Below are 27,090 nucleotides of genomic sequence, written 5' to 3'. Positions count from 1 at the left end.
GAGTGGGGGATTGTGAAATAAGCTTATTTCTGGGGCTTCCTCCTCTGCGAGAGTGATTGGGCAGGCAGGGTGGTAACACATTGTTTGTGCTGCATTGGGCCAGGTGTCCTGCCTCACATTTCTATCTCCTGAGCAAATTGCTGTGCCCCAGATTTACTGCTTCCTGGATCCTCAGCAGCCCCAGATAATGTGAGGACAGGACTATCTCCTCATTCATCTGACTTGAAGTAGTAGAAAGATCCAGGAGGTTAGAATCAGACAGACCTGGTTTCAAATTCTCCTCCACTTTTAATTATCTGTGTACTCTTGAGCAAGTTGCTTTACCTCTCTGATCTTGTTTTCTTAGCTGTAATAATATTGCCAGCCTTATAGAATTGTGGTAAGGAACAAATGGGTTAATGTCAAGCACTTTGCAGAGTAGCCTGGCCCATGGCAAACACTCACGTGATGATGATGATGATGATGATGATGATGATGATGATAGCTACCATTTATTAAGTACCTACTATACAGTCCTGCTGTGCTGTACGACCACGTATTTTATGTCTGTAATCACCTGGAGCACAGGGTCCTTGTAGAATTTCTCTTTGTGTCTTCATCATACTCAACACACAAAGCAAGACATAGACAAATCATCAACCATGAGTAATTGCCAGTTCTCTCTTAACACCATCTATTGTCTGAAGCCATCTTAGACCACTCTGTGATATGGAATCTCCTCCACTATAATCCTGGAAATGGGTATTTTATTCAGTTTTTCAACAGGTATTTCTGAAATCATCTACTTGAACTGACTGGGAGCCAGCTCAGCCCTGCCACCAGCTCTCTCTGGCCTCAAGTGAGGCTTTCCTCCTTGGGCATTAGTCTCCTTACTAGTCAAGGGGGTGGCCCAGAAGAGCCCACTAGGCTTTCATGGCACACATTTCCTGTGATGGTCAATGGTGTGGATTAGAACTCATACATCCTGAGCACCTACTACATGCAAGCTCCTGTGCTGGGGTTTTGTGTGTTTTCTCAGTGTGTCTTCCTAATACCATGTGAGGCCGGGGGTAGTGTTCCTGTCCTACAAAGGAGAAATCTGACTCTGTTCATCTGAAGAGCTTATTACTCTCCCACTTTGAGTAACCTGTTTCAAACCTTCTCTACTCTCAAACCTCTCACACCCTTTCCTTCTGTCCCTTCATTCTCAGCAGATGACCTCGCCTCCTGAGCAACTAGAAACCAAACAGGAATCCCCACAATTCCTGACACCGTATCTACAGATCTACTCCTGTTTGCACCCATCTTCTCCTTCCCTCCAGTAACAGTGGAATAAGTGTTTTTTCTCCCATCAGAGGCCAGCCCTACCTGTGCTCTGGATTCCACACCTCCTGCCTGCTCAGGGACCCGATATGCTGTTGACTTCCTTTCTCACCCATGACTTCACCTTCTCCCTCTACTGGGCTCTTCCCATTAACCTTTTAAGTGTTCTTTTTCAAAAATACCCTTTTTTTGACCCACCTTCACTTCTAGCTACTGAGCCATTTCCTGTCACTCACAGCTAAAGTTGTAGAAAGTTCCTGTTTCCTTTTTTTATCACCTTTCACTTATCCTTGGCCCATTCTAACTGGCCTCGGCTCATGCCCTTCTTCTGAAGTGACTCTTACTCAGGTCACTGGTGACTCTGTGTCACTCATTCTGGTGGATTGATTCTGATCTCAGCAGTCATCAGCACAGTTGACTCAGCACTGCTTCCTTCTTAAAAAGGTTTTCCCCCCTTGGATTTTGTGACATTACAGTGTCCTGGTTTTCTTTCTGTCTCTCTGGTATTTTCTGTCTCCTCTGCTAACTTTCCATCCCCTTAAATGTTATTGTTCCTCTGAGCTCAAGGCTAAACCATCTTCTCTGCTCTTCGCCTAGGTATTTCCCTTTTCTTCTTCCACGGCTTCCAGATCTCTAATCCAAAACTCTCTTCTGAACTCCAGACCTTTACTATTCAGCTGTCTCTTTGGTATCAACAGTCTGTCCACTTCTCTCAATTTTTACTGCCATCAAATTAGCCCAAGACATCACCTTAGCTCGGACCCCCATACAGCATTTAAAGAATTGTAACTGTCTCTTAGCTGGTCTCTCTGAATCCATTTTGGCCTCATCTCCAATCCATTTTTCACACAGAAGACAGAGTGCTCTTTTAAAATATGAGTCTGATCATGTTACTCCGTACTTAAATAAAGCCTTTAGATGACTTCTCATTTCAAGTCCAAGATCCTCCATGCAGCCATAAGGGCATTAGGTTCCTTTCAGTTTCTCAAGTGCACCAGGTCCTTCCTGCCCCAGGGCCTCCTCTTGTCACTTCTGCCTCTCTTCATCTTACTAACTCCCACCTGTCCTTTACCTCTCAGCCTAAAATGCCACTCCCTTGAGGAAGCCTCCTCAGATGACCTAGGTTTAGTTAGGAAACCCCTTCATTGCAGTGTTCTTTGATAGCCCTTTTAATGCCTTTTAAATAATTCTTATTTTAGCCTTTTAAATAATTAGTTCTCATTTTATATAAATTAAAAAAAATTTTTTGAAGTATAGTTGACTTACAATGTTGTGTTAATTTCTTCTGTACAGCAAAGTGACTCAGTTTTTTCATATTCTTTTCCACTGTGGTTTGTCACAGGAAATTGAATATAGTTCCCCGTGCTATACATAGGACCTTGTTGTTTATCCTTGTTGTTTATCTATCCTATATATAATATTTTGCCTCTGCTAATCCCAAACTCCCGTTCCTTCCTTCCCCTATCCCCCCTACCCCTTGGCAACCACAAGTTTGTTCTCTATACCTGTGAGTGAGTCTGTTTTTGTTTCATAGATAACATTGATTTGTATTGTATTTTAGATTCCACATATAAGTGATACCACGTGGTGTTTGTCTTTCTCTTTCTGACTTATTTTGCTTAGTATGATAATCTCTAGATCCATCCATGTTGCTGCAAATGGCATTATTTCATTCTTTTTGATGGCCGAGTAATATTCCATTGTATATGTATGTACCACATCTTCTTTGTCCATTCATCGGTTGATGGACATTTAGGTTGTTTCCATGTCCTGGCTGTTGTAAATAGTGCTGCTGTGGACATAAGGGGTGCATGTATCTTTTCGAATTATAGTTTTGTCTGGATATATGCCCAGGAGTGGGATTGCTGGATCATGTGGCAACTCTAATTTTAGTTTTTTGAGGAACTTCCATACTGTTTTCCATAGTGGCTGCACCAATTTACATTCCCACGAACAGTGTAAGAGGGTTCCCTTTTCTCCACACCAGCACTTACTGTTTGTAGATTTTTTGATGATGACCATTCTGACCGATGTGAGGTGGTACCTCATTGTAGTTTTTGTTTGTTTTGTTTTGTTTTGTTTTGTTTTATAAAGAAGAATCACACAGGAAGAGGCACTGGAGATGTTTCTTTTTTTTTTTTAATTAATTTATTTGTTTATTTATTTTCGGCTGCTCTGGGTCTTTGTTGCTGCACGTGGGCTTTCCCTAGTTGTGGCGAGCGGTGGCTACTCTTCGTTGTGGTGTGCAGGCTTCTCATTGCGGTGGCTTCTCTTGTTGCGGAGCACGGGCTCTAGGGCACACAGGCTTCAGTAGTTGTGGCGCACGGGTTTAGTTGTTCCGTGGCATGTGGGATCTTCCTGGACCAGGGCTCAAAACCATGTCCCCTGCATTGGCAGGCAGATTCTTAACCACTGCACCACCAGGGAAGCCCACCTCATTGTATTTTTGATTTGCATTTCTCTAATAATTAACAATGTTGAGCACCTTTTCATGTACCTATTGGCCATCTGTATATCTTTTTTTTTTAAATAAATTTATTTATTTTATTTATTTATTTTTGGCTGCGTTGGGTCTTTGTTGCTGCACGTGGGCTTTCCCTAGTTGCGGCGAGTGGTGACTACTCTTCGTTGTGGTGCGTGGGTTTCTCATTGCGGTGGCTCCTCTTGTTGCGGAGCACAGGCTTCAGTAGTTGTGGCACATGGGCTCAGTAGTTGTGGAGCACAGGCTTAGTTGCTCCGTGGCATGTAGGATCCTCCCGGATCAGGGATCGAACCCGTGTCCCCTGCATTGGCAAGCGGATTCTTAACCACTGTGCCACCAAGGAAGTCCTGATCTGTATGTCTTCTTTGGAGGAATGTCTATTTAGGTCTTCTGCCCATTTTTCCATTGGGTTATTTGTTTTTTTGTTGTTGAGTTGTACGAGCTGTTTGTGTTTTTTGGAAATCAAGCCCTTGTCGGTTGCATTGTTTGCAAATATTTTCTCCCATTCTGTAGGTTGTCTTTTTGGGTTTTTTTAAATGGTTTCCTTTGCTGTGCAAAAGCTCGTAAGTTTGATTAGGTTGCATTTGTTTATTTTTGTTTTTATTTCTATTGCCTTGGGAGACTGACCTAAGAAAAACATTGGTATGATTTATGTCAGAGAATATTTTGCCTATGATCTCTTCTAGGAGTTTTATGGTGTCATATCTTATGTTTAAGTCTTTAAGCCATTTTGAGTTTATTTTTGTGCATGGTGTGAGGGAGTGTTCTAACTTCATTGATTTACATGCAGCTGTCCAACTTTCCCAGCACCAATTGCTGAAGAGACTGACTTTTTCCCATTTTATATTATTGCCTCCTTTGTTGAAGATTAATTGACCATAGGTATGTGGGTTTTTTCTGGGCTCTCTATTCTGTTTCACTAATCTGTATGTCTGTTTTTGTGCCAGTACCACACTGCTTTGATTATGTAGCTTTGTAATATTGTCTGAAGTCTGAGAGGGTTATGATTCCTGCTTTGTTCTTTTTCCTCTTTTTCCTCAAATACTTATTTTTTTAATGTCAGTCTCCCCTAGCTGTAGGTTTCATGAGGACAGAGGCCAGGTCTGTGTTTTTCTAGCATTCTAGCCCAAGGACCCAGTCCAGTGGCTGGTACTTAGTAGATGCCCAATATATTCTGATGGAAGGAAAGAAGAGTTTGGGTGGCTTGCTCAAGGTCATCAAGATAGTAAGTGACAGAGGATGGAAATGCGGTGTGTCTAATCCTGACAAATTATGTGGCCCCTTGAGCCCTTTCCACACTGAGGCATCAGGCTCTTGAGGTTAAACTGAAATCTGCCTCCCTGTACTTTACCCTACTCAGCCTCAGTGCCTCCTGATACAGTCTCTGTGGATTCTGCAAACCGTGGGGTTGCTGGGTCCTTCCTGACTTGACAGGCTTACCTGATAACTTTGTTGAAACTTTGTGGGATTTGACCCTGCCAGCCTGTTGCCACATTAGCTTGCAGGGAGAACTCCAGAAGCTAGGGGCCTAACAGACATTTTTCTGGGCGTCCCACCTACTCTCATTACCTCATCCAAGTTCTCTTGCATCCTGTATCCCTTGCCCCAGTGTCTTGGGGCAGAACTCAGGGATGATTTGAGGTAAAGCTCTTCCTCAGAACTCTCACCCATCTCCTGAGTTGAGGCGTTCCCACTTATTTCACTGCCAACGCTGTGGGCCAGAGTGAGTGGCCATGTTCCTGTGCTGCATGATTGTGCAGGGACTCAGTGCCAGAGCTGGACCCAGACTTCTTGGCCTCTTTTCTCTCTGTTCAGTTCATGTGCCTAGAAATTCTAAGCCAGACATATTTCAGAGCCATAAGCCTCTTGAGCACTGGAGAAGTGTTCTCAGAGGTCCCCTCAACACTTACATTCAGATTCCAGCTTTGGAGAGTTGCAGTTAGTGGGCTCCCACAGGTTTGGCTCTGCCCTAACTCTTGCTTATCCTTTTGCACTCTCGATAAACATATCAGAACCTTTTGAATTACTGGCCCTCAGTGAGCTAAGTAGCTGATCTTTCTGCAGCGTTCAGCAGATGTTAATGGACATCTTGGGTAGAACTTGGGTTAGGAGTCAGAGGGGCTGGGTTCTCGTCACAGCTAGTTTCTTTCCTTTCTGGGCTTTGGTTTCCCCAGGGACTGGGCTGCTCTGGTGTTCTGTGATAGTAACGAGCTCACCTTGAGCCACTTCAGACAGTTTTGTAAGACGGTGAGGTGGGGGTGAAGGCAGGAAGCTCTCTATTCATGGATTCTTGGGGTGGTGTGGCTCTACCTTCTACGCTTGAGGACTCTTGGGAGTCAAGAGAGGCCATTTCTCTCTTGGAGAAGGGCAGCTTGGAGTCAGAGATGCCCCCATGTTGAGCAGAGGTTCTGGCAGATGTAGCTGTGTCTGATCTGGCTGTCACCATCCTCCCTACTCCCTATCCCAGCACCTGTATGCCCACCCCTCCTCCACTGCTATCCCTCACCCAGCTGCAGGGCTGTGGCTTTTTCAGAAGACAGTTGCTTGGAAATAAAAAACAGAGCAAACTCAAGTTAAGAAAATACAAAAAGGCTAAGTATAATCTATTTCCCTTATAGGTACAGATAAAATTGTAATAATAAATGCAGAATCCTTTCTAAAAATTCATTTTACAGTTTTGCAAGATGTGAAAGTTCTGGAGATTAGCTGCATAGCAATGTGAATATACTTATTAACATTACCGAACTGTATATTTTAAAATAGTTAAGATGGTAAATTCTGTGTTATGTGTGTTTTACCATAATTTTTAGGACAGTGCAAAGAAAAAAAAACAATAGGTCTTAGACTATTTCAACAAATAAAATTCAAGTCTTTTCTCCTTGGGGTGAAGGGGAAATGCTCTGTAGCTATTTAACAATAAACCACAAGGAAAGTATGCAAAATTTGGAATTTCTTTTTGGAGCATGGAATTGGTTATCCATTGTGATTAACCATGGTAATACATAATCTTTTAAAGTATGGGCATACCTCGTTTTATTGTGCTTTCCTTTATTGCGCTTCGCAGATAATTGTGTTTGTTTTGTTTTGTTTACAAATTGAGGGTTTGTGACAGCCCTGCATCAAGCAAGTCTGTCAGCACCATTTTCCAATAGCATTTGCTCACTTTTTGTCTCTGTGTCACATTTTGGTGATTCTTACAATATTTCGAGCTTTTTCATTATTATTATATTTGTATGATGACCTGTGATCTTTGATGTTATTATTGTAATTGGTTTTTTAGACATAATGCTGTTGCACACTTAATAGACTACAGTAAGTATAAACATAACGTTTAAATACACTGGGAAACCAAAAAAATCTACGTGACTTGCTTTATTGTGGTGTTCTGGAACCGAGCCCTCAATATCTCTGAGGTTTGCCTGTAATATATGTTCATTAAGGAAAATTTGAGTACAGAAAAATAAGCAAAAGAAAAAAAAATCACCTGTAATGCTACTACCAAGACATCACTGGTGTGAATATTCTCATACATTTCCTTCTGATCTTTTGATAGATTTGGATTGTCTTTACATATATATGTACCAATAATACTGTGCCTCCAATTTTGTACCCTGCTTTTGACACTCAGTGTTATTTATATCTCAAGCTTCAGTTGACCCACCACCTCTCTAGTCCCTTGAGTATAATTTATTGAGGCATTCTTCTATTGTTGGTCATTTATGGTTATTTCCATTTCTTTGCTTGTTTTTGTTTTTTTCTTTTACTGTTTTTTTAATAAAATATATGTAATGTAAAATTCACCATTTTAGCCATCCTTAAGTGTACTGTCTACTTCCAAAATTTTTCATCACTCCAAACAGAGACTGTGCCCATTAAGCAGTAACTCCCCATTTCCTCCTCCCACCACTGGTTACCTCTAATCTATCTTCTGTCTATGAATTTGCCTATTGTAGATATTTTATATAAATGGAATCATATACAATGTTTATCCTTTTGTGTCTGACTTATTTTACTTAGTGTAATATTTCCAAAGTGCCTGCACGTTGTAGCATGTATCAGAACTTCATTACTCTTATGACTGAATAACATTTCATTGGAGGGATAGACCCCATTTTGTTTATCCATGCTTCTGTTTCCGGACACTTGGGTTGTTTACACCTTTTGACTATTTGTGAATAATGCTGCTATGAGCATTGGTATACAAGTGTGTGGTTAGTCTCTGTTTTTATTCTTTAGGAGTATGTACCTAAGAATGGAATTGCTGTGTCATATGGTAATTCCACATTTAACTTTTTGAGGGATTGCCAAACTCTTTGCTTCTTTAATTATAAATAACACTTAAATGAGTATCTGTATGCATGAAGCTTTTTTTTTTTTTTTTTAACTTTGGGTTTATTTATTTATTTATTTATTTTTATTTATGGCTGTGTTGGGTCTTCGTTTCTGTACGAGGGCTTTCTCTAGTTGCGGCAAGTGGGGGCCACTCTTCATCGCGGTGCGTGGGCCTCTCATTATCGTGGTCTCTCTTGTTGCGGAGCACAGGCTCCAGACGTGCAGGCTCAGTAATTGTGGCTCACAGGCCTAGTTGCTCCGCGGCATGTGGGATCTTCCCAGACCAGGGCTCGAACCCGTGTCCCCTGCATTGGCAGGCAGATTCTCAACCACTGCGCCACCAGGGAAGCCCTGCATGAAGCTTTTTTGATATTTTTACTCCTTCTTTAAATTCCTTAAGGTGAAATTAATGGGTTAAATGGTGTGACAGCTAGAGACATCATGCCAAATGCTGTCCAGAAGGGTTGAACCTCTTTTGCTGCTGCCACAGGTGTCTGAGAATGCCCTTGTCACCAAACCAGCGTTGCACCAGATGTTTCACTGTTTTGAATCTTGGAGAAGAGATGTTTCCCATCTCTGATGGAACCATAATCTGGCTGCAGAGTGGCTTCGCTGATGTAGCTCCCAATCACCAGCCCTGAGCCCTTCTTTTTCCCATTCTCCTTGTCCCTGATGCCGACCCTCCCAGTATTCAGGTCCTATCAGATCTGACTTCCTTTCACCCCATCTGCCCAGCAAAGATGAGGGCTATCTGGTGTATGAGATATTCTCTAGCTCTGGGACTCCCCCTGCCATGTCACCTCCTCTACAGAAGACCTAAGGCCTCTGTGGTACCTTCCCACTTTGGCTGATTCTCACGTCTTTTCTGTCTTTTCCTCCTGCTCTTCTCTCCCAGTTCTACAGTGAGTCGGGCATGCCCACCAAACACCTCTCGGACAGTGTGTGTGCCGTGTGTGGGCAGCAGATCTTTGTGGATGTCAGTGAAGAGGGCATCATCGAGAACACGTATAGGCTGTCTTGCAATCATGTGTATCCTGCCTGGAGCTCCTGGGCCACGTCTCTCTTGCCACGTGCACACTCCAGTCAGTGAGGGAAGGGGGTGGTCATGACCCTGGGCGTGCTGTCCAGACCTTTGAGGGTAGGGGAGTCACAAGAAGCAGACATTTGGGTGATGTCCTCTGCTAGGGAAGCCGACCCCCAGGAGTAGAAACGGCTGCCTCCTTTGCTCCTTCTCACAGACGGGAGCCACTCTTACACGTAGCCTGGCTGGATCAGAAAGGAGCCTGCAGCTGCACTAGCTGCCCCGAGACTGGGTCAGTCACAGGGGAGGAACATCCTCTAACTGGCTCCCTCGGTTTCAGAATCAAATCCGCCTGAATAGCACTTGTGACATTTACCACGTCCTTACTCAGCTCCCATTCTGTACCATGTGTTATCTCTGTTTTGCCCCATAACAGCCCTGTAAGACAGAGTTCATTATCCTCACTTCACATATGACGAAGCAGGGTCAGAGAGAAGGGACTTGCCCAAGATTATACAACTGATAAGAGGTGAAGCCAGGATTTGAACCTTCCTCCAGAGCTAGGGCCTGGGCACCTTGAAGACCGGCATGGGGCTGGAGTGCCATCCTGGCCGCCCACCATTTCCCTTGACCAGTGGTGCTCAGATTCCACGAGTTCTGCATCCGCGGCTGGTGCATTGTGGGAAAGAAGCAGACGTGTCCCTACTGCAAAGAGAAGGTAGACCTCAAGAGGATGTTCAGCAACCCGTATCCTTTGTTTGGGTTCTTTTTGGGAGTGGGCAGTGGTAAGAAAGTACTGGCCTGCAGTTGGGTGGGTCTTGGGGCCCTCCGTCCTGCCCACAGCCTGGCTGCTGCCCACCAGTCCATGCAGCTTGTGGTCTCGGGAAGTGGGTGGGATGTGGGGCAGGACCAGCAGCTCAGCTTCTCCTCTTGGTTCAGGATTCCTCAAGGGTAAATCGGTGGTGATAGCAGCTACCATTTACTGCTTGCTTACTATGTGCCTGGCACTGTGCTAAGTATTTACTTGTATTAGCTCACTTGATTCTCTAGAGCTTTATGACCTGGGTAATATTATCCTCATTTTACCAGTGAAACAGTTTAAAGATTGAATAATTTGTTCAAGGTGATATAACTAATGGGTAGTGCCTTACCTGTGACAGGCAGGGCTGGAGACCAGCTCTGTGCCTGTGCAGGGCCTGCAAGGTACAGGGATGGCAGGGGCCCCTGTCCCCATCCACCTGAACACAGGACCTGTGCTCCTCTGAGCTGCCCCTCCCTACCTGACCAGCCCTCCCCACTTTGCCTTCAGCCTCCGCTTCCTCCCCGCAGCCTGTCTGTCAGAAAGTGCCCAGCCACTTCTTCGGCCACCCCCACCCCCCGCCCCCATTTCCCCTGGGATCCAGGGACTTCTCACAGCTGCCCTTCCTCTCTGCGCCTGGGTTCCCTGTCCCCTGGACACTAGCTGGGCCGTGCGGGGCCACTGTGTTCCCCTTTAAGGTTCCTTGCTTGGTTCTTCCAGGGTCTAGTTCAGGAACAGTTTAGTAACTCCATGGTCAAGCTGAGGGTTGGGGCTTCCCTTAGTTCTCAGGACTGGGCCCGGCTGTGCTTTCTGATGCCTTCAGAGGGATTCCCCATAGTCTCATGAGGTTCAACCTGTGCTTTCCCCGGAGCTGGTTTTCCAGGCTCCCTCTCCATGTCTTGCCCGGCAGTTAGCTGTAAAGTGAAAGGAAGGGACTTATCTCCAGGGGCCGCTTGGCCTCAGTAGGGCCTGGTGCTCAGTGCCCTTGGGTGGGGATTCCTTAGAGCCTTTGCCTGGGGTTATCCCCTATGACCAGCCTCTTGCTCTGCCCCCTCATGCCTCTGTCCCGAGACTCAATCCCTTCCTTGACCTGGAAAACCTCCCATTTTGGACATTGCAAGAACCTTTGGGTTACCTTATCCCACTCCTCGCCTCCCTGAAGCCATCATCACCCATAATCTACAGCAGTCTCGGGCATACTGGCGGTCCAATCTTAGAAGGTTGTGCGGAGCCCTGTCTGCATGTTGGTCATGGAGAGCTTAGTTTCACCCCTCCACCCTCTCCCGCATCTGTCCGATCTTCTGCACTGGTCCCCTCTGCCCTCCTGCCCCCATTCTCTGGGTTTAACCCTGCATTCCAACATAGAGGGGCTGGGTGGGGCTTTCTAGAAAGCAGCTTCCTTTCTTTGTAGGCCCATTTCTGTGGAGCATCTGGAAAGTGTAGGCAGACCCTCTCACCCATCCCCTAGACCAACCTTAGCAACTCGAACACGTAACCTCTTTTCTTTGACGCCATGACAGCTGGGAGAGGCCTCATGTCATGTACGGGCAACTGCTGGACTGGCTTCGATACTTGGTAGCCTGGCAGCCTGTCATCATTGGCCTGGTGCAAGGCATCAACTATATCCTGGGCCTGGAATAGTCAGGAAGAAGAGCATCCACCCACCATGGACCTCAGGGCACTCTCCTCCCTGCCCTCCAAGACCTCCTGGGTGGGAAAGACTCAAAGGGGCACTCGGGCCACTCAGGACCCCTCCGGCTGTGTCCGGGCTGGGGAGGGATATGATGGAGAGCCAGCAGGTGGGGTTGTCAGCAGTGGGGGGCTTTTTAAAAGAAAACTATTTTGATGAATATATTTAAAAACCTTTTTTATTGTGGAGCATAGGAATTGCCCCAATTCCTCCAGGCCTCAGCCTCCCTGCTTGAGCAGGGCAGGAGCAGAGCCACAACATTTTTGGTGTAAAGGAGCCATCTCTTCTCTGGCTGAGAGCCCCAGCCCACCTCCCCTTCCTTCCATATGTGGGGCTTGAGCCTGGTACACTCAGTGTGGAAGAGCCAGGGAGCTCCGGCCAGTGCCACTGATGAGCACTGAGGGGTGAGGTGTCCTCCGTCCTCCCTGGCTAAGGCCACAGGTGGGCGTTGTCTGACACCGTCTTCCCTGTTGGGGGCCGTAGGCTGGTGGAGACAAGGGGAACCTTGTCATAACTTTTGCAGCAAGGGAAGCTCTAGGACCTCGGAATTCACCGGGGATTTGTGTGGGGGTGACCAGAGCTGTAGCAGCTTGGGGAACCTGCCACTAAACGGGGCTGTACTCAGCCAAGAACAGAGACCATCTATACATAGTTGGGCCACAGGAGTTACTGCTGGCAGCGGTGATTGAGGGCCACTTGTGCAAGCTGATCCTCTGCCCAGAAGTGGTGACACGTGCTGAAGGCCACTGCCACATCACTTCCTTCCCTGAAAGCTGGAGTGAGAGCGCACGCGCGCGCGTGTGTGTGTGCGTGCGTGCGTGTGTGTGCGGTAGAAGAACTATGACAGATGTGAGACTTCATCCTGTGGTCAGATATTGTTCCCTTGAAGCTGCCAGGGGATTCCCAGCCCAAGGAATATCCTCATGTCAGCCTTGTCATCCATGAGTCCTGCCTGGGCCTGGCAACACTAGTGGTGAGGTGGGTGGGAAGAGGGTCAGGCCCAGGTAAGTATGGGTTCTGAAAAGGGATTCCAGGTAGGCCCCAGCTCTGGTCCTAGGAGTTTTGAAGGAAGTGGGAGGGCAAACGTGGGCCTTCCATGCTGGGTTCCTAGGGAATATGGCCCTTCAAGTGCAGTAAGAACCAAGCAGGATCTTGTCATCCATTCTGAATAAAGCTCCGTGAGCTGGGTTGGAAAGCTGAACATCCATCTTGCTTTTCTTCATCCCACCTCTTTCCCTGCAGTCCCCGGGGGTGCCTGGCCCTTGCTGCCTCTTGCTCTTCCCGTTTGAGAGCCGGGGCCTGGGGGTGGTTGGCCCTGCCCAACATCCCTGAGCAAGGTGGAATGCCGGGCTTTCCTCCTGTAGCAGAAGGTGCCCTGCGCCATCGCTGGGTGACTGTTCTCACCACCTGAGGTCAGTGCCCTGCCACCACCACCCCTCTCGCGGGTCACTCTCAGCTTTGGCTTCTCTTACCCAGCTGTGGCTTCCGAGGTCCCCATGCCAGTGGGCTCATCCTCAGAGAGTGGAATGGTGACAGGGAGCATCCTTTCACTTTTGTTCCCCCTACCCCTGCATCAGGCTCATGTGAGAACCAAGGCCAGGCTGTCCAAGGCTGTCTCTTCATACTTCAACAGTCCTGAGTCCCATGACCTCCCAGCAGCCCGACTCTGGCCTTGGTTACACTCACAGGTAGAGTCCTGCCTCCTCTCCCTCGCATCCCCACCCCCTTCCCCAAAGGACTGTGTCTCTGAAGTCCTGGGCAGCCTTGCCTCCTGACCTAACTGCTGGAGACACTGGTGTTCCTAAGGAGGAGTTTCTCTGCATCTAACAGCACAGAAGCTCCTGGAGCAGGCGGTGGGGGAGGAACTGAGAAGATGAAAATGTCAGCTAGAGCCCTGGAGAAGAGGAGTTGACTTTTAGTCTCCACGTCTAATTGGGAATGAGTCTGGTTTTTATACATACACAGGTACACGCGCACGACACGCACACAAAACCCTTGGGATTGCAGCAGTGTTCTGACACATCTTCCAAACCTAATTCCACCTCCTGGCCTCCCTGGCTCTGTCCCTAGCCTCCCATCCTCCTGATCCCAGACACAGGTCTGGTCCTTCACAGTTCCTCGAGCCAGTGCTGGGTACGCTCCCTCTTACCCTGGGAAGTGCCCTCTCCTCCCCTTAGGTCCAGCACTCCAGTTTGTGTTCCAAGTGCTCGGCTTGTCTGAGAGGTTCCTGCCCACGAGGCCTGGAGGTGCTCTCAGTGTAGCTCCCATGGTGTGGCTCACGTGGGGCCAGACGCAGCTGAGCTGAGCTGTGGAGCTCCGAAAAGGGGGGGATTCCGGAAAGGAGGGTTTTTCAGGGCTTCCTGCGAGCCAGGTAGGGGGAATCTAGACTTCCTGGTGAACTTAGATCTGTAGCTCTGGCCAAGGGGCTGGGAGGACAGAAGTGAGAAGGATTCATGGGAGTGATGGGTGGTTGTTGGGTTGGTGGTTGAAGGGAGGTGGGGAGCCTGAGAACGGCCAGGATGTGGATGGGCTGGTGTGACATTGAGTCTGAAATAGAGTGATCCAGCTTGGGGTCTCCAGTGACTAGGAGAGTTGTCCTTTTGAATATGGTGTGGCTGTGAAGGAAGAAGCAGGAAGCCTGTTCACGTAGAAGAGCGAAGGTGGACACCAAAGTCCTGACCGTTGGCTGGGATGGAAGAATTCATGTGTGAGAGACTCCTTCGTTGGTTCATGCCCTGTGTGCCCCTGGGAGGGTGGGCCTGAGGAAGGTTAAAGACCCCAGGCTGATACCATCTGGAGAGCGGGGGGCCTGGGAGTTAGCAAGAAGGTTCCTGGCCACTGTGAACTCCGGCTCAGGAAGAGGCGCAGTGTGCAGGAACCTTAAGGACTGGGCTCAGACTGCTGTCATGTATGTGTGCCTTCTCTTGGTAGCCAGAGCCTGCTCTAGATTCCCTGGTTAAATAAAAATGAAAGTGAAATAGAAGGGAGAGGGCAGTGCTTTCCCAGAAGGATTTCACTATATATCCTGCCCTTCCCAGAACCAGCTCTGGCAGTGGAGAGAACTTTACCTCCCTTTGTGACTAGGTAAGTCCCTGGTCCTCTTTGGGCCTCAATTTCCATGCCTGTAATGAAGGGGTTAGATTGGACTAGTAACCAGTATAATGTTGATGGTAATAAGAGCTGGGGTGGGGATCCCCGGCTTTGTTTCTAGGGGCTGGAAGAGCTGTATCCTATGCCCGATGCCAGTCCTCCAGTAGTTGTCAGTTGGGACAGGTGGACAGGACAGAGTAAATAGCAGTGCCTGGCAGCCCACTGAAAAATCAGAGGTAGGGAGGGGCTGTGCAGTCCACAGGAAGAAGGCCACACGTATGCCTGGGATCTAAGCAAGCCACTCAGAAGACGTGGGAGAAGCAGTTTTCACCATCTCCTCCCCCGCCTCCCCCAGAGAGGAGGAAGTTGTCACAGATATATAGATCCAGGCACGCCAGCTCCTGACACACGCATCACGACCATGAGACAGAACTGGATTCCAGGTGGGACCTGGGGCTGTGCATGTGCGGGTGGAGGGGTGGGGTGCAGCCTGAGACCAGAGTGGAGCCATGTGGCTGGCCCTGAGCCTTACCCCCAGGTGGGCTCCCCTCAGCTGCTGTGCTGTTGCTTTCGGCCTCTGCCCGGATGCTGTGGCTCTGGCTCCAGTCCAAGGTCTCCCTGTGCTCCATTCAAAAAGGGCTAAGAGGTGGGGCTTGAGGGGTCCTTCTGCCTCTCCCGTTCCCTGGGCAGAGCCCAAGAATCTCTGCCAGACTTACATCCTGGCAGCAACTCCCTCTCTAGCCAAGATCCGAGCTAGGATGCCGAGCAATGCCCAGAGGTCAGACAGCTGCTGACCTCTGTGACTGTCCTTTCTTCAGACCCCAGCCCTCTTTGGGCCCTGCTCCTCTGTGCGCACATCGTCTCCCACCTGGCCAGAGCCACACCTGTGCCTCAGGCCACTACACCTGCCACTGCCTCAGCTGGGATCGCAAAGGACACCTGCCCCTCCCGGCCCCCAGCGCTCCCGACAGCTAAGCAGTGCCCAGCATTGGAGGTGACCTGGCCGGAAGTGGAAGTCTCACTGAGTAAGGAGCCATTCTGATGGGAGCCCAGGAGGGCACGGTGGTCAGAGGGCGGGCTGAGGGCACGGAGGCACCAAGGGTGGGGCTGGCTTCTGAGCACCTGTCCCCGAACCTTCTGTCATGTAGCCCACCACCAACCAGGTCAGCTTGGCTGAGCACTGACTTCTCCCTCTCCCCGTCAGCATCACCAGTGTGGCACAGGGCTCAACTCGCAGCTCCCATGATGCTCCCTGTCAAAGGGGACGGAGAGGATTCAGACAGAAGGAACAGTCAGTGGACTCCCAGAGCCTTGACTGCAGTGGCTGCAAGCCCAGCCCCTCCTCCCAGAGCCCACTTGCCCTCTGGCCTCCTCAGAGGAGCGGTGGCCTACTGGTGCTGTCTCCTCAGCCAGGGCTCCTAGAGTCACTGGAGCTGGGTGCTAGAAAGGGTCATTCTGAAGAAGAAAGCTCAGGAGTCAAGGACCTAGACCAAGGACCCGTCCCCAAATTCCTCTTACTCAGCCGGGATCCCCTGGTCGATGACCGCACTTCCCCTTAACAGACTCTCCACTCCAGGTTCCTGAATCATGGCAGCTGGGAAGCTGGGCAGGGTGGGCAGGCCACAGCATGGCAGAGGGGAGGGTCTGCTGTACAGACGGGTTAACAGCCACACGTGTCCCTAGATGGAACGCTGACCTTGTCCTGTACCGCCTGCAGCCGCTTCCCCCACTTCAGCATCCTTTACTGGATGGGCAACAGCTCCTTCATCGAGCACCTCCCGGGCCGGCTGCGGGAGGGCAGCACCAGGTGAGGGGCGCGGCGGTGAGGCCGGCGGGAGGGAGGCCTCCTCCTACGGTCCTCTCATGGCGGTTCCTTCTCTTCTGCTCCAGGCGGGAGCACAGGGGCACGAGGACCCAGCTGTGGAGGGCCTTGGTGCTGGAGGAGCTGAGCCCAGCCCTGCGAGACACCAACTTCTCCTGTGTTTTCTCGGATCCTGGGCAGACTGCCCAGCGTCACCTCGTCCTGGCCCAGCTCTGGGTGAGGAACCCGAGGGAGGGACTCCAGGGACGGGAGGAGCTCTGCTCTGGCGTGGGGAGGAAAGGGTGGGCTCTGTCCACAGCAGCCTCCAGCTAATGCCCACCAATTCCCCGAGCCTGAGGCGGAAACTAAAAGGAACAGGATTCAGGCAGGGGAGGCATGGCCTGGAGGAAAGTGACAAGGGATGTCACTCCCACCTTGGCCCTGATCCTTGTTTGCTTCACTCCCCCAGGCTGGGCTGAAGATAAGCGTACCCCCCGACACAAGAAGCCCCATCCTCCAGCAAGTCCCCTCAGCCTCACCATCCTGATAATGAACCCCAAGCTCCAAAGCCTGGTTGAAATGCCACCTCTTCATTGAGGTATACACGCTCTCAGCCCAGGCTACATTCTGCATCAACTTGTATTTGTTTCCTTTAATGGACTGTCCCAGGGAAGGTATGCGGGGAGAGGCTGCTTCTGACCCATAGCTGTATCTATCTCTGTCACCCCAGCAAGACCTACGACGGGTGCTCATAAATGATCTTCAGTGGTGGCGTTCTGATGTGTGCCCAGTCATTTATCCTTTAGGCCATCATTCTACTCACAGAACGTGGCCTGTCTGAGGAGGGAGTGTGGGAAGAGGAGAGAGAATGCCACTCAGAAGGTAAAGACAAAACCAGATTCAGGGGATGCAGGCCCTCAGAAGACAAGAGGCCGGCCCATAATGTTCCTCAGGAGCAGAGGCCAGAAATGGAGTGTGGGAAGATCCTGTGGCCTGAGAAAGGCCAGGAGAAGGGATTTGAGAGAAGGTATGTGGGTCTGGAGTCTCCACAGGGACAAAGGTACGCTGCTCTAAAAAGCCCACGTTTCCCTGCTTTTCCCACACAGATCAAGGCATCTCAGCATTCAAGGGAGAAAAATAGACTTTATTTACAAGTAATAACATTTAGAAAAGATCCATCCCTGGCCCTTAAAAACCTTCCCATCACTCCAAATCCCACCCCAGTGAAATCTGGGGAAGGAAGGGGATGAGCTGCCACTGAAGGCTGCCCCCCCGTCCCCCACTGAGGCACAGGGCCCATTTCTCCTGGAAAAGAGCATCCTTTGGGCAACTGTGCCCTTGGGTGGATGGGAGCACCTGGGGGTGGGGCGCTCCCACTAGGTCAATGCCCAGTCCTGGACTTCAAAAGCAAGGGCCCTTGCTCGGCCCAGCCACCGGGAGCAGCAGGGACCAGGGCCTGCTCCTCCAATGGTCCCTTCTAGATCCAGAGGCTGAGAGGAGGACTGACTGGGCCCAAGGACCCAGCCACTCAAAGCCAGCCCCAAATCTGGTTGTGATGGTGATGGAGAAGTGACTGCTCTAAGAAAACATCAGGAGGTGAGGCAGGGAGAGGACCCAGACTATCCAGGCTCCGGGCCAACTCTTGAGGACACACCTGTTCACCTGGCGAAGGTCCGGGTACCAGGCCGGGGTGTGGGCAGGCGTCACTGTCTATAGGGGTTTGGCCACTGTTGGCCTGGGAGCTGAGAGAAGGCACTGAAAGGGACAGAAAAAGAAGGACCAGGCGAGGGCAGCATCAAGGACACAGGTGGGGCCACTCACTGGTACCAGCTCTTTAGTGCTTTGCCTGGAAGAGAGAGAGACAGTCACTCAGTGGAGGAGACTCGGTGCCAGGCTACACCAACGGGCTGGGGAAACCCCCCTGCCCCCAACCCCCAGACTAGGGTCCCCTCCTTGGTGTGGCCCTGGACCCATCTACCTTCAGGTTACCAGTGGCTGGCTGTGCCTGAGCAGCTCTGGGTGCTCTCCGGAGAAATGGAGTCGTGTCCTCTCCTCGGTAAGGAGCAGCTAACCAGGCCAGGAGCACCTGCTCTCAGCCCCCACCCTCCAGCGGCCTAGCTCAGCCCTGCCTGGAAGCAGCCCCCGGGGTGGCTGGCGGGGGGTGCCCATGCTCCTACCAGGTTCCTAAGAGCCGAACCCTCTCCCTTCCCTGTCAGTGCCTCCACCTTGCCCTTGGCCCGAGGGGTGGCAGTGGCGGCGGCGATGGCAGCGGCAGTGGCGGCACTGGCTGTGGTGGTGGCGATGCGAGGAGAGCGGCGGGTCCCACTGCGGGGGTTGGGGGAGGCCTTGGATGGGGCTTTCTTCGAGGCTGCCCTCCGCAGAAGGCTATTCCCGAGCTTCTTGGGTGTGTTGAGGATGCTGAAGGCCATCGACTGGCGGCGGTCAGCCTGTAGGGAGGGGCTGTCAAACTGGGGGCGCCACTGGCCTCCCAGGCCAACCTGCTGCTCCAGGGCTCTGCCAGCAAGGCCCCTCCAGGGTCTCCCTTCAGCCCCTGACTGACCTGTTTAACAACAGCTGGAGCTGCTTTCTTCTGGGCCTCGGTAGTGCTCTGTCTGCGCCCTTCATGTCGGTCCCGGGGAGTCATGGGGCGTGGGAAACAGGTGGTGGCCTTCTTAGACTATGGGGAAGAGGACAGTTAAGCTGACAGCTCAAGAGGACAAGTGGACCGTGTCCAACCAGCACCCGTCCCCCTTCTGAGCCGGGAGCCTCCCCGCTAATCAACTTTGCGAACGTGGTGGCTGCTGGAAAAGACATGGGAGCCGACGTCACCCACCTCGGGGGTGCCAGGGCCCTGATGGGGCTCTGAGGAGACCCGTTTGCGCTGCTGCCGGGTGGTGATGCCAGCACCCTCAGCTATCTGGGTTGGCTGCATGCTGGCTCGGCGCAGGGTCTCCCGGGGGTCACCGGTTTTTATCTCCTCATCTGTGATGGTAGGCAGGCTCAGGGAAGGCTGCGTGGGGTAGAAGAAGTGTTCGGTGGAGCCAAGCTGTTTGGAGATGGAGGACCGCCCCAGAACTCTCTTCACTGGCCTAGCAGGTGAAGCAGCTAAAGCCTTCCTATCGCAAAAAGCTCCCCGCCTACGCCCTGCACGATGGCCGCAAAGAGCAGTCCCAAGAGACCTCTCCAAGCTCCTGCCCACCCACAGGACCTTCACCCCTGAGCTCCCTCCCTGCCAACTATTTGACTGGAAGCAGGTCACCCTCCTCGGCAGGCCAGGGGACTGGGGTGGGATGACAAGGGAGGAAGAGGTGAGCCGTCACAGGCAGGTCCATGGCAGGGGACCCCAAAGCTCACCCTGGACTCCAGGGGGTAGCAGGTCTTTAAGTGCGGGGGGCACACTCGATTGCGCTGCTGCAACTCTGCAATGCGGTTCCAGTCATCCAGCTGCTCAGGCTCATCATGGCAAGTGCCCATGTAGAAGCTGTTCCTGCCTGTGGAGGGCGAGGAAATTGGAGCAAGTGGGGCTGGAAGGCCAGGAGGAGAGGGTGGAGGTAGCATCCCACCAGCCTTTGCTGCCACCACTCCCATCCACCTAGCCCTTGGACTTCAAGCCTAGCACCCCAGAGTCCTGCTCTGCTCTGTGCTGCAGATACAGGCTCGGGGCTCACAGACCATCTCTACCCTGGGGACTGGCTCACTGCTTCCTCCCTGGGGTCATATGCAGAGGCTGTGACACCAAGAGAAACTAATGGAGGGCCAGGAATCGACACCCAGCGTGGTCCCTGAAGGCAAGAGCCTCCGAAAAGAATCTGAGGGTAGCTCCCAGGCCAGTCTGGCCTCTCTGGCAGCCCCTTCCCACCTGAGAAGGGGCCTGGAGGACTCCTGACAGCAGCTGGGCAGCACTCCTGTGCTGGGAATCCCAGGCCTGTCGTGTGTGCGTTTCTGGTTTACAGCCTGGCTGAGAATGACATCAGTATTATTGCCCAGCACAGCCCCTTGATGAACAACAGGCAAGGCCCTCAGACTGCAGGGAGGAGAGGCAGGTGAGGTGCTGGGCGGCGGCCAGGAAGCCAGCCTTGGGTTTTTCAAAGCTTGTCCCTTCCCTGTGCCAGGATCTGCTTCCAGTCTAATCTTTGGGTGTGTTAAGTCCCCACAGTCCCCTCACCTGGAGGGGCCCCGCTGGACACCCCAGCCTGGGAGCGGCGAGCAGAGCTGCGAGTGGTGGGCCGGTAGCCAGGCAGGCTTAGCAGAGCTGAGTTGCCGTCGTCGGGAGAGCCCAGGCGGGCTAGAGACTGGGTGGAGGAGGCAGCTCTCGGGCCGGCCTGGGAAGCAGGGGCAGACTGTGTGCTATAGAAGGAGGAGTTGGCGCTGTCTGGCTCCTCCACATCTAGCTTCTGGAAGAGAGGATGCACCTGTTGTAGTAGGGATGGGGGCCCTGACACCCCATCAAGAAGCCTCCCGTTCCCCTTCCCAAAGCGCCTCAGACCCCGCAGCTGCACGTGTCCACGCTGCTTTGCATGGGGTCCTTAGCTGCACTTCTGCAAGAAATGGGCCTTGTGGCCAGAATCCCACACAAGGTGCTGAGGCTGTCAAGACTCTTTTCTGTCCATTTTTCCATTGAGTCTATTAACAGTGCTTTGAGGGAGGGAAGGCAGAATGCACCAGACCATTTTAGAAGTGAGGTGCAAAGGAATGAAGTGACTGACCCAAAGGGCACAAAGCAAGGAAGCGGCAGAGCTGGGGCTGGAACCCACGTCTCCTGAGCTTGTCGGGCTCATCCCACAGTGTCCTTCCGCCCAAGCGTGCCAGGGCCCTGACCATCTTTTAGAACTTCTCCAGCTTCTCCCCAGCAGAGGTGACCCCTCCTCTCCTCCCCAACCTCCTAGTGCTATGGAAACAAGGACCAGAGCCCCCAGCCAGGCAGGCAGCCCACTGGGCAACCACAACGCATCTCGGCTACCCAAGGGTGTACCCAGGGGTGTGCGGGGAGGCACGGGCTGGACTGCAACTTCTCCACATTGTCTCCCTTGAGCCTACACGGGGTCACTGCTGTACACGGAGAGGACGGCAGCCTTAGAGTCAGTGGACAGGCAGCCGAGTCCAGCCCTGCCCCTTTCTACAAGAGGCCTAAGCAAGTCACCGCCCTTAAGCTTTCCCATCTGTGGGTATGGACTGGTCAGCCCTGCCCGCTTCTTGAGGCTGTTCTGAGGACCCGACGGAAAGATGCCCTTGAGAGGAAGCAAGCATTGCTACCCTGCAGCCCCACTCGCAGCAGCCTGACCTTGGTCATGGTGATGTTGATGATTTGCGTGGTGCGCCGACGAGAGGAGCGGGTCTTCCGGCCTGAGTCCAGGAAGACATCCCCCAGAGAGTCCAGGCTGCTCTCCAGGGGGGGCTGACCCCGAGCAGGGATGGGGGTGAAGTAGAGACTCTCCAGGGATTCTACCTTGGGGGGCAGACGCTGGGAGATGGGCGAGGCTGGCTCTCCAGGGATGCTGGTGCCATCTGGCTGGGTACGAGGCAACTTGCTGTGGAGAAAACATCTGCTGAGGTGCCATTCCTGGGGCTACAAGGCATTTTGTCCGTCCCTTTGCTCCAAAGCAACCAGGTCCTACATTTATTATTACCAGGTCAAGCACCCCACCCTCTCTGATTTCTCAGAGGTATCAAGGAGAGTCCTTGACCTTGGCCTTCCATCCGTTCTCCATCCCTGGTGAGCCTATCCACTCCATGGCTTTCTGAACTCAATACTGGCAATTCCCAAACCCTGCTCCCCAGACCCATAATATCCACAGCCCCAGACCTCCCCCGTGGATTCCACAACGAACATGTCCCAAACCAAGTCCATTGTCTGTTCCTCCTCCTGTATCTCCTATTTCAGCAAATAGGAGCTGGGAGGGGCAGCCTCCACCCAAGCCCCCAGCCATAAACACAGGCACAATCCTACCTCTTCCCTCTCCTGCCAAACCCAATCCGTGAGTCTCCTGATAGCTCTCCTAACCACACCGTACTCCACTCTCACGCCCCTCCCTGCCTGCCTCATCCCCTCTCACCTACACTTACAACAGCCTCTCAGAGACACAGAGTGGGGACAAGCAAGGACTCGAGCCAGGCTGCCCAGGTTCAAGCCTAGCCCTGCCATTGTGGCACCTTGGGCAAGTGACCGCCCCTCTGCCCCAGTTTCATCTGTGAAAGGAGATAATCATAGACTCTTCCTCAGAGTTGTTAAGGGATAAATGAATTAATATTTTTCAGGTGTTTATAACAGTGTCTGACACACCTAAGTGTTTAACATTTATAAAAACACATTTATTGTTTTTATTAAAGTCTCAGTTTTCCCCTATCAGGATAGGCTTTCTAAGATGCAAACCTGACCATGTGCTCCTCAACGCATGTGCTTACTCCCCACTCAGTGGGGAGTCCAGCCGGTCCTCGGGGACTTGGGCCCGAGCCCTTCCAACTTCATGTTCCAGCCCATCCAGGCTCTTTCTCGGCCTCTGCTCTCACCACTCTCCTCCGTCCATCAGACACACGGCTTCTTTCAAGACTCAGAGCAGGAGTGACAGCCTCCATGAAGCCTTTTCTGACCACTCATTTTTATTTACTCCCACTGTGCTATATACAAACATCTGGCCTAATACCTCTAATACTTTATTCTTCTCTAAGAATAAGCTTCCAGAGGGCAAAGGGTTCACGTCTTATTTATCTCACAGCCCCAGTGCCCAGGATACAGCCTGATAGAACAGTGGGCGCTCAACGGACAACAGACAGAGGGAGGAAGGGTGCCTCCTGACCTGGTGATAGTGAGTGGGGTCCCCTCCTCGCAGCTCAGATCCAGGCTGTCAATGCTCAAGTCCAGCTGAGGCTTAGCCTGGGGCTCCCGGCTCTTTAAGGCGTCAGTCGCCACCTGGAACTTGCCCAGGTCCCGAAGCTGCTGGTCAGCATGGGCAACCTGGGAAGGAGAAGGCCGAGGGAGAGTGAAGGCAGGCCTAAGCAGGGGTGGCTGAGGAGAGGAGGGCACGGGGCCCAGCATGACAGAGGTGAGGGCGTCAGTGCAGCCAGAGCCCTACCTGTGCCTCCAGGCTGCACACCTGGGCGGTGAGGTGACGGCAGGTCTGCTCGGCCTCCCTGGTCTTCAGCCCAGCCTGCTGCAGCTCCCGGCCCAGCCGATCCGCTTCAGCCCGCAGCTCCTTGTTCTCTGTCTGCAGCTGCTCCAGGCCCCGCAGCTGCTCCTGCAGCTCTTGGTTCTGCTGCTTCTTGGCATCATAATGAGTCTTGGCCTTCTCCATCTGGGTGGGCAGAAGGGCAGGTGGGTGGGTGGGGCTGGAGTGGGGTGGGGCAGGAGGGCAGGTGGGCAGGACCAGGCTCCTCACCTGCAGCTTGTAGTGCTCAGCCGCCTGCTCCTTCTGGCTCAGCTGGGCCTGCAGCTCGTTCAGCTGGGCCTGGAGGCGCTGGGCCTCTTGCTGGCTCTCACCTCCCTGGGCCTGGAAAGCACGAGAAAGGCTGATCAGGGCTGCTGGTCTGTTTGCTCCACCTGAATCCATAGCCTCCTGGGCTCCATGGATGTTTTCAGACTCCTGCCTATCCTCTCAGGACACACAAAAAGACCTTTTACCCCCTCCCAACTCCAGCCTACCAAAACACCACACACCCCTCGAAGTGCACCTTCTCTAGGAGCTTTTCCTGTCCAGCTAATGCCATTTCTGGAAGAGTTCTGGCAGCCTGCATTTGCCTTCTTTGAGACCAGGCACAAACCATCTCACTCTCTCTCCATGAGTACAGTCTCCCCGAGGAGGAAGGGCACGGATCCCCAGGGAACACCAGGGTGCAGAGCATGGAGCTGGGCACACAGCATGTGTGCTCTCTGAGGACACATGAATTCATTTCTCCTCAAAACCACTCTGGGAACTATATCTCCACTTCAGAGATGAAGAAACTGAGCTCAGAGCTTGAAAGCAAATTGACCAGGATCACAGTAACTAAACAGCAGAGTTAAGACTTGAACCTTGGTCCACCTGACTCCGAAGCCTGTGTGGACTCATTTATGATGCCGACACTGCCTCCTATCCAGACCATAGACTCCTTGGGAGCAGGGCCTGTGGCAGATTCTCTGTCCACCTACAACACCAGCAAACACTACGTCTGTAGCAGGCACTGGACAGGGCCATCCAGCCTTACCTCTCCACATCTCCCAGCACCAGGAAGGCCCCTAAGAAGAGTGTAATAAGCATCTGTTTATCACGTAATTGTGACATGGTGTGGAGTACATGGCAGTGAGCTGGGGAAACAAAGCTCTGACCTCCCACCAACTCCTGTGACCCTCCCAGGGCCACTGGTGCCAAACTCCTTTGCCCCTAACTAAAAGCTGTGAAGCCTAGAGCTGCAAAAAAGCAAATATTAAACCAAAGAAGGTGACATCGCTGAAAGCATTAAGAATATTAAATTGCATTGTAATATTAAAGGTTACTGACGCTCCTCCCTGAGATTTAGCAGTGCAACCCAATTGAACTTTCTGCAGTGATGGAAATGTTCTGATTTGCCCTGTCCAGTACGGCAGCCACTAGCCACACACGGCTACTGAGCAGCAGAATTGTGCCTAGTGCAACTGAGAAACTGAATTTTAAATTTAATTTCAATTTAAATAACCACACATGGCTAGTGGCTACTGTAGCAGACAGTGAAGGTCTTCGGGTTGGGAGCCACTCTGGTCCTCCCTCGAGAGCTCCCAGAGGCACAGGCAGGGCTCCTGAGGCTGCCAGGCCCCAGGGTGCCCCAACCCAGGGGCTTAGCACCTTGCCTCCCCGCTCGACCTGAGGCCAGCAGAGGGCAGGCCCATCCCCCAGCTGTCCCACCTTCAGCTTCTGCTGCTGCACCTTGCTGGCTTGGTCATGGTCAGCTAGCTTCTTACTCAGTTCTTCCACCTGGGGCAGGGAGGGAAAAAGAGAAGACAAGACTCAGGAGGCCTTCCCCTGATGTCCAGACAAATTATGGGGTTCTCCCCACACCAGTCCCCAGTGTTCCTGGAAGAAGAAACTCAGGTCCTTTCTCTGGCCTCTAATTAGGGAACAGCCTGCTGCCCACGCTGGTCAGCAGGATGTGAGTGATGTGACCCAACTCAAGTGCTGCCAGAGCCACCTGCCTGTGCTCACCTCCAACCTCTGCCTGCAGAGACAGAGACAGCAGAGCCGACTGGGGAGCTGACACCTCACCATGCCCTACTGCCGCTGCCGTTCCCAGCCCCAACCTTCCCGGGCGGGACAGGACCAGGGGACCCAGTCTACCACTCCAGCAGACGTACTCAATGAATACCCATCCCCGCTCCTCCCAGAAACGGCCAGAGCAAAATCCAGATGCTCAGACCTCTTCCCAATATCCACAAGCCGTTAGGGTTGGCGCTAGCGGTGTGGCTGCTGTGATTAGCACTGGGGGTCAGGCTGCTGGAAGAGGAGAGCAGGGGCGGCACACGTACTCCAAGCCCACCCCACTCCCACAGAGAGGAAGAGCGAAGGGAGGGAGGGGACGAGAGGGAGCATAACAGCCACAAACACTCCTGGCTCCCACAGGCATTCCAGGAGCTCCAGCGTGATCAGCAAAGGCAAGAGGCAAGGGCTCCATTGCTAACTGTTTGCTATTCGGTTTGACCTTCCCCATCATCTCAGGCTCCTCGGAGGAGGTGATGGGAGGAGAGAAGGGCCAACTCCTCAGCAGGCCCGAGGTGACAGGGTAGGAGGAGTGGTGGAAAGGGTGCTCCCACTAAATACCAGTTTGATAGCTTTGACGTCTAGGGCAGCACAGAGATCCTTGTGAGGGCAAGGCAGCCAGACCTCACCTCCTCTGTCTTGTGGAAGCCCCTCCTGCTCCTCTCAACTTTGGCCTTCCTGCTCCCAGACATCTCTATTTCATGCTCGGGGTTAAAACCCCAGAAGGTGATGGGCAGGCGTCCTGAGCTCACAACCCCCCTAATCTGTGGGGACCTCCTGCACATCATCTTTCTGGTTTCTGTGGGAAAGAAGGGGCCTGTGTTAAACAAGGCCCGTGGGCATCCTGCGAGTCCCCACAGTTGAGTACCCAAACTCAGAGCAGGACTTGGAGGTTTGGGAACCCCAAGAGCAGTCTGTCGCTGGATCTGGTATGGGAAAGATGAAGCCTACCCTACCCCTCATCCCTGACAAGCGATGAAAGCACAGAAAAGTGGAGAGGCCGACCTGGGATGGGTGGGATGAGGCCTGAGAGAGAGCCTAGCACACCGCACTCTGGGGCGGCCTGGGCCTGGGTTCCACGGCTTGACCCTGCCCCCTTCACAAACAGTTCACAACAGGAGCCAGCGGAGACAAGCTGCAGCTGGGGTCATGCACCGAGACCAGTCACCGCTTAAGGAGCCAGCATTTAGCGAGGACCTCAGGCATTACCTGCTTAGTTTGCTCTCTCTGAAATAACTCTAGCTGCTCCACCTGTGCATGGGGAGGAGCAACGGAGACAGCGTGAGATAGGGGCCAAAGAGGCACCGGCCCTGGTGCCAGGCTGACCTCACCGAGGCTCTAATCTTCCTCCCATGGAACTAGACGTCTAAAAA

The 27,090-nt window shown here is 52.2% G+C and overlaps 3 protein-coding genes across 12 annotated transcripts in view; 2 read left to right on the top strand and 1 right to left on the bottom strand.

Moving 5' to 3' along the window:
• Nucleotides 1-12,827, top strand: part of RNF121 (ring finger protein 121) — an 83,566-nt gene extending 70,739 nt beyond the window's left edge. Inside the window, exons 7-9 of the mRNA XM_061201330.1 lie at nucleotides 9,012-9,145; nucleotides 9,783-9,884; nucleotides 11,457-12,827. Coding sequence (XP_061057313.1) covers nucleotides 9,012-9,145; nucleotides 9,783-9,884; nucleotides 11,457-11,577 — 357 coding nt within the window. The 3' untranslated portion in view covers nucleotides 11,578-12,827. The remainder of the gene's footprint in view (nucleotides 1-9,011; nucleotides 9,146-9,782; nucleotides 9,885-11,456) is intronic.
• A 1,765-nt stretch (nucleotides 12,828-14,592) lies between these two features.
• On the top strand, nucleotides 14,593-17,297 carry IL18BP (interleukin 18 binding protein). Its single transcript, XM_061201331.1, is given in 7 exon segments — nucleotides 14,593-14,710; nucleotides 14,957-15,159; nucleotides 15,535-15,741; nucleotides 16,400-16,523; nucleotides 16,607-16,754; nucleotides 16,987-17,007; nucleotides 17,009-17,297. Coding segments are annotated over 6 exon segments (609 nt in total). The 5' UTR covers nucleotides 14,593-14,710; nucleotides 14,957-15,137; the 3' UTR covers nucleotides 17,096-17,297.
• Nucleotides 17,298-17,640: 343 nt separating this feature from the next.
• NUMA1 (nuclear mitotic apparatus protein 1) overlaps nucleotides 17,641-27,090 on the bottom strand; it is a 73,316-nt gene continuing 63,866 nt past the window's right edge. For 7 of the 10 annotated variants that reach the window (XM_061201320.1, XM_061201323.1, XM_061201322.1 and 4 more), the window contains exons 15-26: nucleotides 26,927-26,968; nucleotides 25,370-25,438; nucleotides 23,891-24,001; nucleotides 23,588-23,806; nucleotides 23,312-23,469; nucleotides 21,799-22,045; nucleotides 20,683-20,911; nucleotides 19,872-20,008; nucleotides 19,351-19,527; nucleotides 19,078-19,194; nucleotides 18,695-18,964; nucleotides 17,641-18,363 (exon numbers count right to left, since the gene is read on the bottom strand). In XM_061201320.1, the coding sequence (XP_061057303.1) occupies nucleotides 18,352-18,363; nucleotides 18,695-18,964; nucleotides 19,078-19,194; nucleotides 19,351-19,527; nucleotides 19,872-20,008; nucleotides 20,683-20,911; nucleotides 21,799-22,045; nucleotides 23,312-23,469; nucleotides 23,588-23,806; nucleotides 23,891-24,001; nucleotides 25,370-25,438; nucleotides 26,927-26,968 (1,788 nt within the window). In that variant the 3' untranslated portion in view covers nucleotides 17,641-18,351. The remainder of the gene's footprint in view (nucleotides 18,364-18,694; nucleotides 18,965-19,077; nucleotides 19,195-19,350; nucleotides 19,528-19,871; nucleotides 20,009-20,682; nucleotides 20,912-21,798; nucleotides 22,046-23,311; nucleotides 23,470-23,587; nucleotides 23,807-23,890; nucleotides 24,002-25,369; nucleotides 25,439-26,926; nucleotides 26,969-27,090) is intronic. The other 3 variants (XM_061201328.1, XM_061201327.1, XM_061201326.1) reach the window with 3 other exon arrangements.

This window comes from Eubalaena glacialis, chromosome 10 (genome assembly GCF_028564815.1).
Source record: "Eubalaena glacialis isolate mEubGla1 chromosome 10, mEubGla1.1.hap2.+ XY, whole genome shotgun sequence".
Lineage (NCBI taxonomy): Eukaryota > Metazoa > Chordata > Mammalia > Artiodactyla > Balaenidae > Eubalaena > Eubalaena glacialis.
Note: the sequence above shows the minus strand (reverse complement) of the source record. Positions and strands in the feature narration are given on the sequence as shown.